Here is a 17,720-nt window from a genome sequence, read left to right as displayed (position 1 = left end):
GATTTGTAGGGTTATGCCATATTGTGCCCTTACTGAAGCAAAATGCTTGAGATCATAAGGGCTTCATTGCTAGAATCAAGGGCTTTAGAACATCAGTTAATTCCTTTTATTTGCAGACCTAGAAAGGATAATTCAAGATTTTACCTCCTCCACACAGGACTACTGCAAAATATTCAAAGATTATAAGTGATGGAAAACACTGCAGTTGGGATGCTGTAAATGTAAACAAGACATAGCAAAAAAAGACTGGAAATCTTGTGTAATACTAAGGAAAGAAAGCACTTGAACACTGTCTCAGTCCTTATTATCTTATTTACCAAAAGGGTCAGTATCATGATTGGAAATAATTAGGGGATCCCAGCGAAGCACCGTCTTTCAGAAATTAGGATGGGTTGAAGTTCATCATTCTCTGAAAGACCACATGAGCAAACAGTTTATAAATGTAAGTATAATGCTTCTCAACAGAAATGGCATAACATACCGCATGTGATATTAAACATTCAGAGAATCTAGAAAAACTTATGGCCAACCAAAGAAACTTCAGCTTTACAGTAGTAAGTAGTGGCGACTGTGGCGCAGGAAGGTGAACCCCAGTGAACCCCAACTTAGTTGATCCCGGTGAGTGTTGGCCAGCAGCATAGCAGCTCCCCCATCGGTGTATCAGTATGTGTGTGTGATTGTGAGTGTGAATGGGTGAATGAGAAGCAGTGTAAACCGCTTTGAGTGCCAATAGGTAGAAAAGCCATTTACCATTCAATAAACTGCAGTCATCACTGTCTGCAATGTATATAACGAAAGACATTAACCCGATTCTGGGGAGAGAGTTTTCAAGATTTTCAGTTCAGGTGCAGCACTCAGCCACAACATAGTAGATGCATAAAAGTTCATGTTATCGTTTTGAATACAAAAAGGTTAATCCCCCTGCAGATGAAAGGGTAAGCAAGATAGCATGCAGAGATACATGGCGAGTAGCTGAGTGGAGACTGCAGTGCCTAAGCTGCCTGCTGAGTCGCAACCCTCCCTGAAAGGCATCAATCAGCTCCCTGAGGAGGAGTTGGTGATGACAATGGAGTGGGGGCTTGAGGTACCACCCAAATCATCGATTGTCTCATACACATCGATCTGTATAGGAGCACACAACAGCTTGGAGGTTGATGGCCTGATTTAGACATGTTCCCCACATCATCATTTTTCTTGGTTTGACCAACTAAAACAGGCTTAAGCCAGTTATGCTTAATGACAGTTTCCTCCCCCCTCACATATTTGTTAGTCATTATAAAGAATGCTGACATTAATCAATCTAAAAGTTAATATAATAGAAGTAAACCGGAATGGAGGATTTCTCCTTGTTTTGCTGATATAGTGTGACAAATCCTCAAAACCAGGAGGTCCAGTCGAATTATATTTTTATTGGCAAACGAACAACACAGCCCTAAAGGCATCACTTTAATCTATGTCCTTAATTTAACTATAGGTCCATATCAAGGATGTAAAATGAGACCTAGGTGTCCATGTCCATAACAATTCTGTTGTGGTTAGATAGTCAGGTAAATTGTGGGAAATATTATTACAGGCAAAATCAGACAGTGTGCAAGTGGAACACGGATAAATCATAAATAAAGGAGGCATGAAAATAGAGTCTTTTGTTTCTGTAACTGCAGCTTCATTTTACTCTTTAGCTGTGGTTTTGTTGTTTGTACCCTTCCCTATAAAATGAGCTGTATCACTTAAGCAGATACATCATTTGAATCTGAAGAAGCAACAAAAATTAGGCTAAGCTGGAATTCCTGAAATATTCAGTTGAAGGCTGTTTTCTTTCACACCAAAATACAGTTGTTGAAAAATATAAATCAATCCACCTAATATTAGGAAAAAAGTTGCAAAGGTGCAAAGAGTGAAACAGAGGAGCAGTTGTTGAGAAACAAACTACCTCTGCTCTCAGCAGCCATCTTGACCATGTGACCAATATGGACCAGTACTGCCTGCCGTCCATTAAATTAAAGAAACAAGTCATGTTATATACACTACTCACAAAAAGTAAGGTATATTCGAATATCCGGTGAAATTTATAAAAATTTAAAAAATTCATGCTAGAGTGATATTATATCCCCAAAGTAGGACATTTAAATAGAACCATGCAATGATAATTTCTTTATCTCAAATAATTTATTAAAACAAAAGCTAACAGTGGTGGGTATACCACAACAAAAAATGGTAATGTCTCAATATTTTGTCAATTGTTAGGTGTCGTGTTGTTCTTATGATGTAAAAATGTGAACAGCATGATAAAAAGTTTAAAAACTGTTTAAATACAAACTGTCATTCAAGCAAAACATTTGGTGGTTAATTGATCCATGAATTGTGTGGTTAATCAGCTTGTTAGAGAACAGCATGCAATAAGTACTGAAACATGAACAGTTGGACATGTGCATTCAAAACTTTAAAGAAAGTCAAATAAAGTTGACCTGTAAAGGTTATAGTGCATTTTAGGTACAATCTAAAATTTTGCCCTAAGGTTGAATATCCCTTTATAACTTTTTGTGAGTAGTGTATGTGAACGTCATTTACTGTACAGCATACATTTTTCTGTAGATGCTCCCTAATGCCACTACTCCCAAACATCTAATGTTTTAAGCATCAACTCTTTTAACCAGCTGTGTAATGTCCCGATGATATCATGAATTAAACAGACTGCAATGTTTTTCACAATGCGACCTTAGCTAAATGTTTTCTGAGATCTTTCAGGACACATTGAAAGAGGCAAATGTCTTGGCTTAGAATGTGAGCATGTTGAAGTCTAGATCTAGATACAGTAAAAATAAAAATAAAAATCTGCAAACACTGATGTATTGCAGCAGGGAGCACAGCTAAATTGTCTGTCCATAAAAACATTTAAGGTAAGGCTGAATACTATTCAGTACATAATGTCCAAAACTAACTAAAAGCACAGTAAAATGTAAAATATGAAGCTTATCAGAGAGGATAAATTGCATTCTGTAACTGGGCTACTTCATCCACAGTGAAACCTAATCAATTATTCATTTATTTGTTCAAGTCTTTCTCTTCAGAGACTGGCTGATTAGAGAGGAGCTCAATGCACAAACACCATGGTCTGGCTTCTCCAAGAAATTTATGTAGGCCTGTGTGCATTAGCCCAGACCAAAGAAGCCACAGTCTGGATTCTGAGAACTATATCACTAAGCAGTTCACTGCAGGTAAAGCACCTGACTGGCTACTCACTCACAAGTTAGTGCTCGCAGAGCCACCCAGCTTGAAACTAGTTAATGTCCACATATCTTAAGGTGTATCTATCCATTAAATTAAAAAAGTTAAGCCCATGATGGAGATATGTGAAAACCATAAAAGCACAGTCAGGGAAAGTTTACTTTCATATTTCTGCATGCTGTAGAACTGTGTTCATTAATTTATATTTTTAAATGCAACAAAAACCTATTGTGGATTTAGTTTGGTTTGAGCATTTTAGAACATGTCCAGCTAATGTAAACAGAATCTCACTCTCCTTCCAATTTTCTACCAACACACCTACAGAGACACCAAAACACACACGCACACCTGTTCAGCTAGTCTACCATCTCACCTGTTCCACATGCCTAATGCTGAATCAACTCAGCCAAGGTTTCAGCTCCAAGTTTTCACTAATCTTTTGCCATTTTGTCAGTTGTTCTCACACTGCCTAAGACCTCTTGCTATTCCTGCTTCCTCTGTCTTTTGACCTCTTTCCTTTTTTTTTTTTCAAGAGTCCTCATCTTACTAGATTAAACACCTTGTCTCTGGTTGCTCCCAGGACTTTTTGGTACTTTGTTCATCCAGTTTTTTAATTCTAGTCTATCCTGACACAGCCTCTGGTTCTGCCTCTCTGTTTTCTTTGCCTTGAGTGAAGGGTTTATGCTTGCTGAATAGAAACCTCTACTGTATTTTGGTAACTTTGCAGTTTTAGCTATACTTATTATTATTTTTAATGTAATTTGATTTATTTTTACAGTGGCAACACAACTATGAAACCGATCCTGTGTATACGGCATATAAAGCTGTAGCCATTGCAAGTGTGGGTCTCTGCCACGTGAGTTCGTCTCTTAATGGCGATTGCTCGTCTTTTGTCAAATGACAAGCGATGGCAGTATATGATCTGTAGGTGGCGCTCAGCTTACACTCAGAGTTACGGCTCCCTGATGCATGCGCACATCATAGTCCCCACCACAACGTACTAGACCAGTAGTATTGTATTTATACTTTACTGAATAAATACCGACAATTACTAAATAAATACCGACAATGTACTGGAGTAGAAGATATACTGAAGTACATGTTGAGATGAGAAATGAGGAGGTGCTCCAGCTGATCTGACACAAAAACCAGGCAAAGTAAAACATGACCGCAGCCCATGATGAATAGAAAACTAAAAAGTAGTAGTAAACTACCAAGTAATTCATGTAACATTTAACAATATTTACACACAATCTGTTACAGTGCACAGAATGTGCACCACAAGCATCTGTGTAGTTTATCCAACACTGGTGATCTGCAAACCTGTACTGTAAACTAAAGGAAGAGAGGAGACCCAATTGTAATAATGAATCAAAGTACTTTACTGTTTTGCACAAAAACCATGACACTTTGGTTTCTTAGATGACACATCTATAGCAATTAGCAGCCCCTGAAAACAGATAAAATCTACATAAAACAGAGAAGGTAAAAACAACAACCACCAAGTATATACAGATATTTCTCTGTCACATACACCGATCACACATAACATTATTACTATGGGTATGGGGCTCATAACTTTGTGCATGCATGTCATATTGCCATAGTTTTCTGGTGTCTTTATTCAAATGTGCTGTCAAACTCTCAAACTCTCTCAAGCCTCTCTATTTGCATTACATGTCACCACACTCTGTTGGTGTCAAAACTCAAATGGCAATGCAATCTATCAGTCCTCTCGTCAAGGCGGAACCCCGGCTTCCCCTGGTATTACCCGCCCCTACTCTGCATCTGATTGGCTAACTCTTACCATAAGTTCAACAAGCCTAACCAATGAAAGCAACGATAACCGGCCAATCAGACGATGACTACCGATCGACACAGTCAAAAGAAAGTAATGTTACCCTGCTTGTAATTGCTACTCTGCAACACAGACTTTAGGCCAGACACAGACATTAAGCATGAGTTCACTACATTAAACCAAACAAGGACACATCTGGGAGGGAGTAACAACGTGTGTTCAATAAACTGCTCCTGGAGAGAGAACTGGCTGTGGAGCAGCTTCACCTGTTGCTAAAGAAGAGCAGCTGCAGTAACGTTAAACATCGGAGTATCTGAAGACTTGTGTTTGGTAAGTTTGTGTACAACATTGTTGTGCATTGTTGCCCTAAAAATACACCAAATTAATTTTACCATTTCAACTGCCAACACTGATTAAAAACTAATGCTGCCTTATCCTCTACACAAGGACTGTTTTTATTTGTGTGTAATGTTTGTGCTAATAATAAAAGCTTTTTGTTTTCACCTTTAAAAAATCTGATGTTTTATGAAACGTTATCATAGCACAGTTTAAAATGATGTTCAAATATGTATTAAGAGGTACACTCAGTTGGCAGTTTGTGAGGTAGCAGTCAGACCAAGCTAAAACTAAAGCGATCGAATTATGTTGTTATACTGACTGGTGAAGGTAGACCGTTAAACCTCATGAAGAAGACTTAATGCAGGACAATTTGGACTCCTTTAGTCTTAGCTAGGCAAACCTACAGTGCCAGCTTAATGGAGTTCTTATATACATGAATGCACATACAGTACATTTATTGAACATCCAATGGTGGAGGCTGCTGTATGAGACGTTGTAGAAGGACTTATACTGATTTCACACAACCAGTAGGACTTTAAGGGGGACTTTTCAAGCAATTCTTCTAGAAAGGGCTTTCACCACCTGCAGCCGAATTGCAGAGTAATTCTCCTTTCCTCCTGCTGCAGTCATAGGAATCTGTAGTTTAGTCCAGCTCTTAATACATTTGCAGCATGGCTAAAGAATCAACGACAAAAACAAATTTCCCTTTGGACCACAATTAAAACATACCATAATGGCACCCCACACCATCTTATTTACTGGATGTCAAATTTTATTAATCTGTAGATTCAATTCAATTCAATTTACTTATATATTCCCAGTTCACCACAAAATCATCTGAAGGTACATTACAGAATAAAGTCCAGACTATACGTAGTATGTAGCCCTAGGCAACAGTGGAGAGGAAAAACTCCCTTTAACAGAAGAAACTTCCAGCAGAACCAGGCTCAGGGTGGGCGGGCAGCTACATTGATAGGTTGGGGTGAGTTGAAATTGGGGAAGGAAAGGAAAAACATATCAAAAGATATGGCGGAAGTAGAGGGCGGATAACAGCATTGCTATCCAAAGCACAACAGAGACTTCTGTTGGTTCCGATGGTTTAGTTCTAGCTTCACATGCAATGAAAATTTATGCCAGAGTTTAGTTTAGAGAATGCACAGCCATATTTGCCCATTATTTATAAATTATATTTATAATATTTATATCTTTATTTAGTCTTTTTTGCTTTTCAATCAGTGTTCACATTATGTCTTGTTTATGTTTATTGTACTTGTACATGAGTATCTAAGAGACCATTACACATTTGTACCACTGCTTCACATCCTTGAGCTACACAACCTGGAGAGGGCTAGGTGTTCCAATATGATTCATATATGGAATGTTTGGATGTGGACAGTGTCTGTACAAGCCGACCCCCTTACTGACTGATGGTGTTGTGTCCTTTGGGATCCATTTTGGTCAAATACCTTCTGTTTATAAACATGGCTGTGATACCTAGAAAGTTCAGACAACATATGACAACTAAAGCTTACACTTTTACATCGTGATAGTTTAATTTTAATTCCACTGTGGTGGATAATAATAAACATTGTGTCACTGTGCAAAGATTTGTGATGTGAGTGTGTGTATATCAGTTATATTCAGCTAAAACCAATGCTGCAGAATAAAAAAGTGTTGTAATACATCCTCCCTTATCTCAAACAAAAACAATGTACCTGTTACAATGTTAAGTTTTTTTTTTGAGATGTACTCTATTATACAAAGAGGTAATTGTGATGCTAGCATTACTATAAAATTGTTAACAAAATAATATCAACAAATATTAATGTAATGCAGAACAGTTTAACAGCTTCACACTAAATTCTCTAAAATGTGCATGTGTGAAAACATATGAAAAATTCAGATTAATGGGTTAACAATTTACAGCTTTTTGCGTTAATTGTAGTATGTAGGCTATAATGGAACCACCAGTGCTATTGCACTAGATTTCTTTTAGGCATGTTCTTCTAAATTTAAATAACAAGATATTGTGTCCATACATAGTGTTCAACATAATGGGTTGTTTACCTCATTTTTACTGCGGTAAATAAAGTGGTAAACAGAAATACAAGCAATAAGTGTTTGTTGAAATTTTTTCTTGTTTTATTGTTAAAAGAGATGATGTGATTCACTGTACTGTAGATGCTGACGGTAACTGCCTGAACACATTATTAGATTCAATTAGTTTTTTCCAAAATGTAAATAAACCACTCACTGTTTTAGTCCGACCCTAGACCTTGTCCTTACATACGGCATTGAAACCCATAATTTAACAGTATTTCCTCATAATTCTCTTTTGTCTGACCATTTTCTAATAACATATGAATTCACAATAATGGACTATACAGCAGTGAGAAAAAGATTCCATTAAAGCAGGTGCTTAAGTGAAAATGCTGTAAACAAATTTAAGGCAACTTGCAACTTAAAGCAGGCAACATGAAAGTTAGAAAGGAAGTGGTTTCCACTAATTTAGAAGAATGAGCACTTTTTAGCCTGGAAAAACACTTTAAAAATGTACAAAAAAGCTCCCTACTGCCTTAACAGAAAAAAATTACTTAGTTGGCTTGAGGGCCTGAAGATCACAACGCATCCAGTTTTGACTATTGGCCTTGTGCCTTGTGCACATACCTGTTGATTCTCTGAATCTTTTGATTATATTATATATTGTAGATGATGACAATTTTACAATGAGGAACACTTTTCTGAAATTGGTCCACAATTTTTAGACACACTTTGTCACAGATTGATGAACCTCTGCCCATCTTTACATTTGAGAGGCTCAGCCTCTCTAAAAGATGTGGTGATTGCAATCTAGCAAAATTTTGACCTTTGAAGAAAAGTAGAATGAATCAGGAAAGAGTAACAAAGCTGGGAAGACATAAGCACATAAGGGTAAAATGCCCAATGTGCAATAAAGTATTACCAAAGATGGAATGATAAAGTTTTTTTCTGAACTTTTTATAAGTAAATGCATCGTTTATGCTCTTTAAAATGGCATATAACAAAATTCAACTGAATCATTTGTCTATAGGTCACCTGAAAAACAGCAAGCGGAATAGGAAGACAAACATGAGACAAAAAAAAGCACTTCTCCAGGTGAGGGATTTTTACAGTAGGTTTAGGTATAAAATAATTCAAATGTTTATGTGGCATGCTGCAAATCATCCTTCAAGAAATTATGATAATGTTGGGGCTACACAGTCACAACAGCCCCTAACTCAAGCAATGGATTGGATTTATTTTGACAAGATTTGATGGAGAGCCAGTCAAACTCAAGGCCATTTGTAATGTATTTTTTTAAAACTACATCTAAACAGATTTGGCTTATTCCCGTTGTGATACTTATTGAAATTTGTATAACTTCTCATAACTGTAAGTATTACAATTCAGCCAAGTAGTGCTCTCCTGTGCTGTGTGTGTAGCAGTGAGGAGGGTAGGCCATACTGTAGGAATAACCCACTGCAGAAATTCAACTACTGCTTTTATCCAGCCAGCTATGAAGAGGAATGTTGAAGTGAATCTATTCCCTCTGCATTCAGCTCAATACACTATTGATCTGGGTGGGAACACAGAGAGGCAGATATATGATCTTCTTAGCAATTTGCTACATCTTATTGGAACTTTGTAGAGATTGGGCCATACCTGTCAATTACAGTCAGCATTAAAATTTTTACTAGTTTGTGCTTTAGATTTTCTGAGATCAGAACAACTGATCTGGGAACAACCTACAAGACCTGCTGCTTTAAAGTTGATCTCACCCAACCATGTACCCATCACAGTTTGAACTCTTGTAAATGTTGCTCAGATTTTTATGGTCACCCATTTTTCCTGCTTCCAACACATCAGCTTAAATAAGCACTAGCTGACTAATATATGCCACCGCTTTATAGGTGCCATTGTTTCTCACCAGTGATTGATTAAAATGGGTTTTTCAATGGCAAATACCAAATCTTTTGAGACCAAGGATGCTGTTGGTCTGACCAAGGATGCTGATAATTTCTTTTTGTATCAGATAAAACACAATTTATTAAAAACAAATATAAGACAAATTGGCTCAATTTCATTTGTACACAACAACACGTTTATCTGTAAAACTAATTCTGTTTACACATATATATACATACACACATATATATACAAATATATAAGACAAAGTATATAAAAATTATAATAATGTATATATATAATATATAAATATATATTTGTCATATATTTGTTTTTAATAAATTGTGTTTTATCTGATACAAAAACAAATTATCAGCATTGTATATTGAAGCTGAATTATTATAGCTGAATACAGAGGATCACTATCACTCACTAATCCTCTGTTCTCCTGGAATACGAAGGGACAGGTTTGGGAGTGTGGGCTGCTATCAAAAAGTCCACCACAATTATCTGAACTTCAAGATTTTTAACAAAGTCAGCTAAATAGTTGGAGTACAATAGTTTTACAGTAATTAACAATCGGCCAACAAGCTCACTGTGATTAACATGCTGGTGGATGAGAGACCACAAGCAACACTAAAATTATAAGTATAAATTAAAATTATAATTTTAAGTTTTACTTGTTCAACATGTTTGTTGATGAACTTTTTTTATTAGCTTATTTATTTTTATTGCTATTACAATATTTATTAGCAAAATACGGTCATAAACTAGTGAAATCTCACCTCACCTGGTCTCCCTCTACTCTTTTTACTTCCATACTACCTTTACAGAAAAGTACTCTGTAACGTGAGGAGCGGCTGAGCTCCACCTGTGGTCACAGAGAGCAGACACAGAGGACAGACTGCAGCAACACCACAGCTGTATTTTTAGATGCGTTAACTTCAGTCACTCTTCACTTTGTGTGCCAATGAAATGCATCTGGTTGAAATGCATCTAATTTTCAGTTACATATGCAAGAGTGTAAGCTGCACATGTGTTTGCAGACATTTTTCTCAACAAGCAGTCCGATTAATCACCACTTGTTAATACTATTATCTAATTTTAACATTAACATTTGCTCTTTGTTTCCTATTTTCCTAAAGTCTGTTCAAAAATCACAAGAGCTGCAATTTTAATTATATATTACATAATGACGTCCGAGTGAAGATAAAGACAGCATTATTTCTTTTGCTCTAATTACAACCATTAATTCAGGCTTCTCTCCAGTGCAGCCTCACTGCTCTCCTTCCCCCATCTAGTTCATCTAATTTGTCTAATAAAAGTCCCTTTCCTCATTCTCCTTCTTCCTCTTCTCATGAGCATCCATCACCCCCTTAACTTTACAAGACAGGATCCGCCCCTAAGCCACTCATGTTGTTTCAACAGTTGTTTTAAGTAATGGTCATCCCAAAAGCTGACCAATCTGAGGAGTGCTTGGTGGAGTGTTTTTTGTATATCTCTGCATATGCAGATGTCTACAAAATCATATATTTCATAGCTTGGTTTTTGACCTGACAAGCCCTGCGACTTGTGAGCTATTATGTGCACAGTTGTATATCCTCCAAACCCCAAAGGCAGTACCTAACTGGGTTAAATCAAATTATAAATTTAAAGTTTAATTATGAACATGGTGTAGTTCAGTTGATTGGACATGATTTGGAAAATCATACACCTGTTTACATAAGGTCCCACAGTTAACAGTGCATGTCAGAGCACAAACTAAGCCATGAAGTCCAAGGAATTGTCTGTAGACCTCCAAGACAGGATTGTCTCTGCAGCATTGAAGGTCCCAATGAGCACAGCATGCGTTAATGGAAGAAGTATGGAACCACCGGGACTCTTCCTAGAGCGGGCTGGCCAGAGAAACCGCGAAACAACCATCTCTGCAGCACTCCACCAATCTGGTCTCTATGGTAGAGTAGCCAGATGAAAATCACCCCTCAGTAAAAGGCACATGATAGCCCACCTGAACATCTCTGGTCTGATAAAACAAATATTAAACTCTTTGATCTGAATGCCCAGTGCCATGTCTGGAGGAAACCAGGAAACCACCTGGCCAATACCATCCATGTACAGAGACATTCTCGATGAAAACCTGTTCCAGACCACTCTGGATCTCAGACTGAGGTGACGGATTATCTTTCAACAGAACAGTCACCGTAAGCACACAAGTACGATAACAAAGGAGTGGTTACATCACAACTCTGTCTTGAACCCAACTAAACATTTCTGGAGAAATCTGAATGCTCTATGCTCCAACACTCCCACTCAAACCTGATTTAGTGTGAGATGTACTGTAAGTAAGAATGGGAGAAACTGCCCAAAAATTGGTGAGCCAAGCTTGTAGAATCATACTCAAAAAGACTTTTGGCTGTAATTGCTGCTAAAGGTTCATCAAAAAAGTATAAATAAAGGCAGTGGTACATGTGCTTTTTTTTCATTTTTTATTTTTGAAAAAATTTGAGAAGAGTAATGAATCTAATCCATTTTAAGAAAATGTGAAAAAAGTTAAGCGCTGGGAATATTTTCTGTATACACTATAACTACATAAACATTTCATAAAGTGTTTTCAATTTTGAAACTATTTAAGTAAGGTTTTATAAACTTTTTTATTTAATGAAGTTTTTTCGTGAGTGTACTACTACTTAGTCAAAATAATAATCAGAAACCACCGCTATCAATATTACTCATATTCTCATCATGTTGTAAAGAGAATAATGACACCATACATATGAAAATTCAGCTGCTTTTTGTAATAGTTCTAGAGTTGTAAGCCATTTGACAAGTAGAAAAGACTGGAGGCAGGATTTCTGAAATAACAGCTATAGTTTAATTTTATGCAGGGTTATAAACTTAAAAAATGAACGGCTCACAGTTAATTTACACGTGTAACGTGAAAATGTTAATCTGTAATACTTGTAATGAGTGAAGAATAAAGGCATCACTGCTGTGGAATATGTATTTTGTACAAAGCACAAACATTTTGGGCTTATACCCAAAGTATAAGTAACTCAGTATCACACAGGTGATCTATACAGCACAATCCAGAGCAACTCTGAAACACTTTAGAGGAAGCTTACATGTCAAATCAAAGAGAGATCTGTCTCTTATTCATAGTCCTGCATCTTGTGTATTATCCCATAACATAAAACAGGTCAAAGTTTCTAATATAAACAGAAATTATACAAATCTGTCACGTAAACAAAACAAATTTCCTTGTAGAAATATTACAAAAAATAAAGACAATACAAGTTTCGTGCTTAAACCAAAATGCATCAAAGTATTCAGATAATGAATCTTAAAACATTCCATTTGTAAAAAAATGAATAAATCAGTAGGGTTAAGGATATTAAAATTCCTGGCAACCTCCCATCTTGATTTCTAATGGAATCTTTGTGTTAACATGTGTTATTTTAAAGTTTTGTTTTAAAAACAGAATACATGGGCATTGAAGTAAATACACATGACTCAAGATGTTGTCTTTGATTAAATGATTACATTGTGTACAATTACATTAAAAACTTCCACTATGTATCTTGTATAAAAAATATTTTTGCCTTAATTTAATGCTCACTGCTGAGGAGTACCACCAATTCCGTAGGTTAATAGGCCAGCCAATCTATAAAATGTACCACATTGAGTTAAGACGTAACATATAGTACTGTACATGGCTATGTACAGAACACAAGCACAGGCAGGCCATATCCAAACGGGCTCAGTCTTAATAATTAGTGAGCTAATGCTTATACCAATGGGTCTGTACTCAGCACATTCTCCCTGAAATGAATATCATGATGGAGATGTGTTACGCTGTTATGTGTGCATGTGTGTACATGCATGTTTAAGGTGTTTGAATGTGGAGTTCGTGCACTCTACAGTGGCACATGATGATATCCAGAACACTGTTGTAATGGCCTATACTCACTATTCAATTCTTCCAATATAGTTATCGGTCTGCTCAGCTACAATTCAATCAGATCTGCTTGGACCACTCCCACATTCACACAAGTATGCACGCGCGGACATACACACACACAAACTTGTTTATATTTCCCTGTGGAGACTTTCCACTTTTCCACTGACTTGCATTCGTTTTTAGAGTCTTCCCCCAACCTTAATCATAACTGATTCAGTTTTATAATGGAAAGATTTAATAAGACAGATGGGGAAGGTGAGTGGATGGACAGCAGAGGTAATGTAAGGTATTGTTACACAATGCAAATAAAAGGCAGCTCTGCAGAGTTCTGCTGAACTAACCCTAACCCTTACCCCATCGTTACTCTAAAATTCAGTTCTGGACTTGTGGGGACCAGATGCTAAGAACACGCATGTTCCTACAGGTGAGTGTATAACTAAATTGTAGACCTTACCATGTAACACACACACGTACACACACAGATCTTTGCATCTTTCCATCTAAACCAGACCCATTCCAGTGAATCCGGTGATTTATTATATTTTCCACTAAAAGCTTCCTCTTCTTCTCAGGGAACAGACGCAAAGGCTGTTCTCATGATAATGTACCTCCACCTCTACTGGGAGGGATGAGGTCATAGATGAGAATCTGGTAATAAATGCAGACTTTGTTTATTGCAGTGGGGTTCCTGACACAAGCCCCAGTAGACAGACCAAAAAAATCTATGTGTGATTATGTAAAAGAGGCTGGGCCATCCCCTGTTGGATCCAGCAAGTAGCTAGGGACTTGCTGCAGTATAACAGCATCCTCTGTCACTACCCCCACTGTGCTTCACCATTGCCCAACACTCAAGCTAATTCTGCTCTCTGCCTCTCCATCCCCCAGCATCAACAGTGCTATTCCCATACTAGTTTTCTCAGCTAATACCAAAGGGATCCTCTCTGTTTACCCTATTACAATCAGTGACGACAGAGAAAAATAAGAGCTTGCCACTAAACCAGCAACATTCTTTTAAGCTAATGAAGGATTTTGATAGCATTAGCAAATAAGGAAAGTCGATATCATGTAGGACGTGAGCAATAGAAAGAGTACAATCGCTTGCTGAGAGGATTAAAGTTAAACTAACTGATGTAGTTTCAATGCCATGAATGGTTAGTGAAAGTTCAAGAAGGCTATAGTATATGAGGTGTTTAGTTCTAATATTCCTGTGCAAAGTGTTGTAGGGAAGGCTGTGGTATTTTTATATTCCATTTACAGTTAATGTAACATGACTAATCAGAATTTCTACTTTGATAAGACAAATATATATAACAATTTAGATTGGGCTACTAGACTAAAAAGTGTAAATAAACTATTGAGAAAGTTAATTTAAAAGCTGAAACAGAAACCTAAAGACACTGATAAATAGCTTAGACGGAGCTAAGAATGATTGTAATAGTAATGTTTAATATGTAAATGTAATGTTGGGTTATGTAATATTGGTGAAAAGCTAATAATAATTAAATAAATATAATAGTTCAAAAATCTGTAAAACAGTTAAAAACTGTCAAAGTTAAAGCTACAACATTATGAGCATGAATACCAAACCTGTTAGTGTATAAATATTAGACTCCTAGAAAGCTCTTTTAGACAAGCTAATAAAAGATAAATTCAAACCAGAAAACCAACCTAAATGGGATTGTATGAAAATGACCAGATTGTATGAAAACTCATCTGGTAAGATTGTAGGACTACATTTGACTACAAAGTTCAGATTGACTTTTGACAGTGCGGTGTTTCGGAATGATGAGATTTTGTTGTTGTTGTTGTAGTGGTTAGAAATGACATATAAGAGTTATTGTATAATATAATATTATACATTAATTATAATTAACATATTATATATAAGTTGTACTACATGTGTGTGTGTCAGTAATAACAGAATGCTCAGCAGTACTGAAAGCTCTAAAATATTGTAACCAAGAAGGCACCAAGAAGGCAAAGCTTGTAAATTTCTTAGGTTTTCATTATTTCTATTTCTGCACCACTAAAATCTATTTCCCTGGCATCCGGTGTTGCACTAATGTACGCACTGTGGGGGCACTGATTTCCTTCTGGTTATCTGAATCCCTAATGCAGACAATTCCACCTTATAAATACTATGTTCAGACAGGAAGAAAACACCCTACCATCTGGAATGGCTCTGCTCTACTGATCATAACAAACCCAAAACACACACACACATACACACAAAGCAGAGCTCTCCCCACCCATCAGTAATCGCTGCTGCCCATCAGCTCTGTCACTTAGCAGCTGTATGAGCCATTAGGCCAGTGCTACTCACCCTGTTAGGACCACCACAAAGTCCATTACATTCCAGCCATTACGCAGGTAGGAGCCTTTGTGAAAGGCAAAGCCCAGAGCGATGATCTTAATGCCAGCTTCAAAACAAAATATTCCAATAAAGTAGGGCTCTGTGTCATCCTGTTAAAAAAAGAAACAATAGAAGAAGAAAAAGATTCATAAAATGAGTGATCTGTATCTGTATGATTTCTCTACACCATCAGGGCATTCGTCTGTACATGTGTACAATTACTACAAGAATAATTATTATTATTATTAATTCCTTTTAAGACAAAACATAAACAGATTTACTGTTTTACCAGACATGGATATGGATTAAGTCCTGCTGAAGTAAAGAAGTGTTTGAAAAGCCATATGTACGAATAGATAAAATTGTTTGTGGTTTAGTCAATAATAAAAATAATAATTATTTGCAGTTCTCATACACCTAACCACAGCTCCCTCACAAGGGTCAAGACATATTTTTTTCAAGAATCTTTAATGGGGCTGGATAATAGCTGGGTAAAGACAGACAAGATGTAAAAGTGATTTTATAATGCAGTGGACATTCCTGATGACACATCTGATCACTTCATAACATCATTAACTCTGGGGTATGTCTCTCAGAAAGGGTTTAAACCCATCTCAGAGTGGATCAATGAAAGCAGGCAGCTGGGAGGCTCCTCGCCTCAGGGAGGGGTGTTTTATTCTTAAAACAGCCACCAGCAGCTCTTTGATTGGATAGAAAGACTCACAGCACTCAGTTTTATAATGGAAAGATTTAATAAGACGGATGGGGAAGGTGAGTGTGTGGACAGCAGAGGTAATGTAAGGTATTGTTACACAATGCAAATAAAAGGCAGCTCTGCAGAGTTCTGCTGAATCTATAGAACTGTGGGCAGACCCTGTCTGATGAAATGGAATCATACTTTCTATTAAAGATGCTGATTCACACACACAGCATCCTTATTACTGTACATCTTCAGCTCAAAATATATTATTAATATTTCACTCAAAGAATTTTGGCACCAAAATGTTTCATTCCATCAACATGTAAAATGAAAAAGGAGAGAATATTGGATTATGCAGAGCAGATGATTAAACTGCAGCAGTCAGTCTACAGCTGAAAACAACCGTGTTTGTTTGAGCTGCTTTGCAAATGGAGCCAAATGGAAGTATTTCACTTACAAATACATTACAACATCTCTGCATGTTTTGTTAATGTGCTCACAAAAATAAGAGAGCAAAGTGTCACAGTGATCCCAGTTGTTGTGTCTATTCTATGAGACATAAGGTAGAGTAGAACAGAAAGCAGCAATGTGGCAACTTACCAAACGCTCTGACATCGGTGTTTTGTCCAGGGCTGGTAGATGTTGCTCCAAAGCCAGCACAATGCAGTTTGCTATAATGGTGGCCAGGATCATGTACTCAAATGGAGTAAAAGTATTAAGGAAAACTAGTTAAAAGGGCAGCAACAAGATATAACCTACATGTCAAACCCATATTACATACTGCTTACTTACAAAGCTTGTTTCCTGGGTACCGTTGATGAACTAAACTGATCTCCCTTAATGCGCATTGCACAAAACTCACAGGGTCAGCAGCTTACTACTAAAAATGAAAACATGCTGGATGGTGGTAAAACAATGTTAGAAAAGATTAAAATGCCTGATTTCGTGACAGCTTTTCTAGAATACCTCTGATGCCCATTGCAATTTTGGCGCAGAATTTTGGGTTCAGTTAATTGTTGCTATCACCACATGACAAATTCCTGTAGGGACTGACTTCCCATAATGCTTCCAATAGAACATCCACCCCATCAGCCCTCATCCGGCCTCATCAAACCTAGCTTTTCTGAAACCCACAGCCCTAATTTATAATGCAGACTTCCTGTCATTCTTTTTCAGTTAACAGGGTAATTTATTCAGACCATGCAATGCTTCCTTCTTACCCACAAAAGTAGTACTAAACCTGTATTCACGGGCCCTGTAGTTCTACATATAAAAGGTAAACTTGATCTATATATGATATAGTGTCCCTTTAACTCCAATGTCCACAAACTAGTTTAGCTACTTGGAATTGTATTCATATGCATCACTCAATGATTCTTTCATATAAAAATACCCTAATCACTTTTCAGCAGCCAAACATCTG

General features: G+C 36.9%; 1 protein-coding gene across 1 annotated transcript in view; it reads right to left on the bottom strand.

Moving 5' to 3' along the window:
* Positions 1-17,720, bottom strand: part of cacna1ba (calcium channel, voltage-dependent, N type, alpha 1B subunit, a) — a 156,159-nt gene that overhangs the window by 136,033 nt on the left and 2,406 nt on the right. The window contains exons 2-3 of the mRNA XM_067520853.1: positions 16,898-17,003; positions 15,568-15,707 (exon numbers count right to left, since the gene is read on the bottom strand). Of these exons, the coding sequence (XP_067376954.1) occupies positions 15,568-15,707; positions 16,898-17,003 (246 nt within the window). The remainder of the gene's footprint in view (positions 1-15,567; positions 15,708-16,897; positions 17,004-17,720) is intronic.

This window comes from Channa argus, chromosome 11, assembly GCF_033026475.1.
Source record: "Channa argus isolate prfri chromosome 11, Channa argus male v1.0, whole genome shotgun sequence".
Classification (NCBI taxonomy): Eukaryota; Metazoa; Chordata; class Actinopteri; order Anabantiformes; family Channidae; genus Channa; species Channa argus.
The sequence above is the reverse complement of the archived record's forward strand: the minus strand, read 5'-3'. Positions and strand labels throughout refer to the sequence as shown.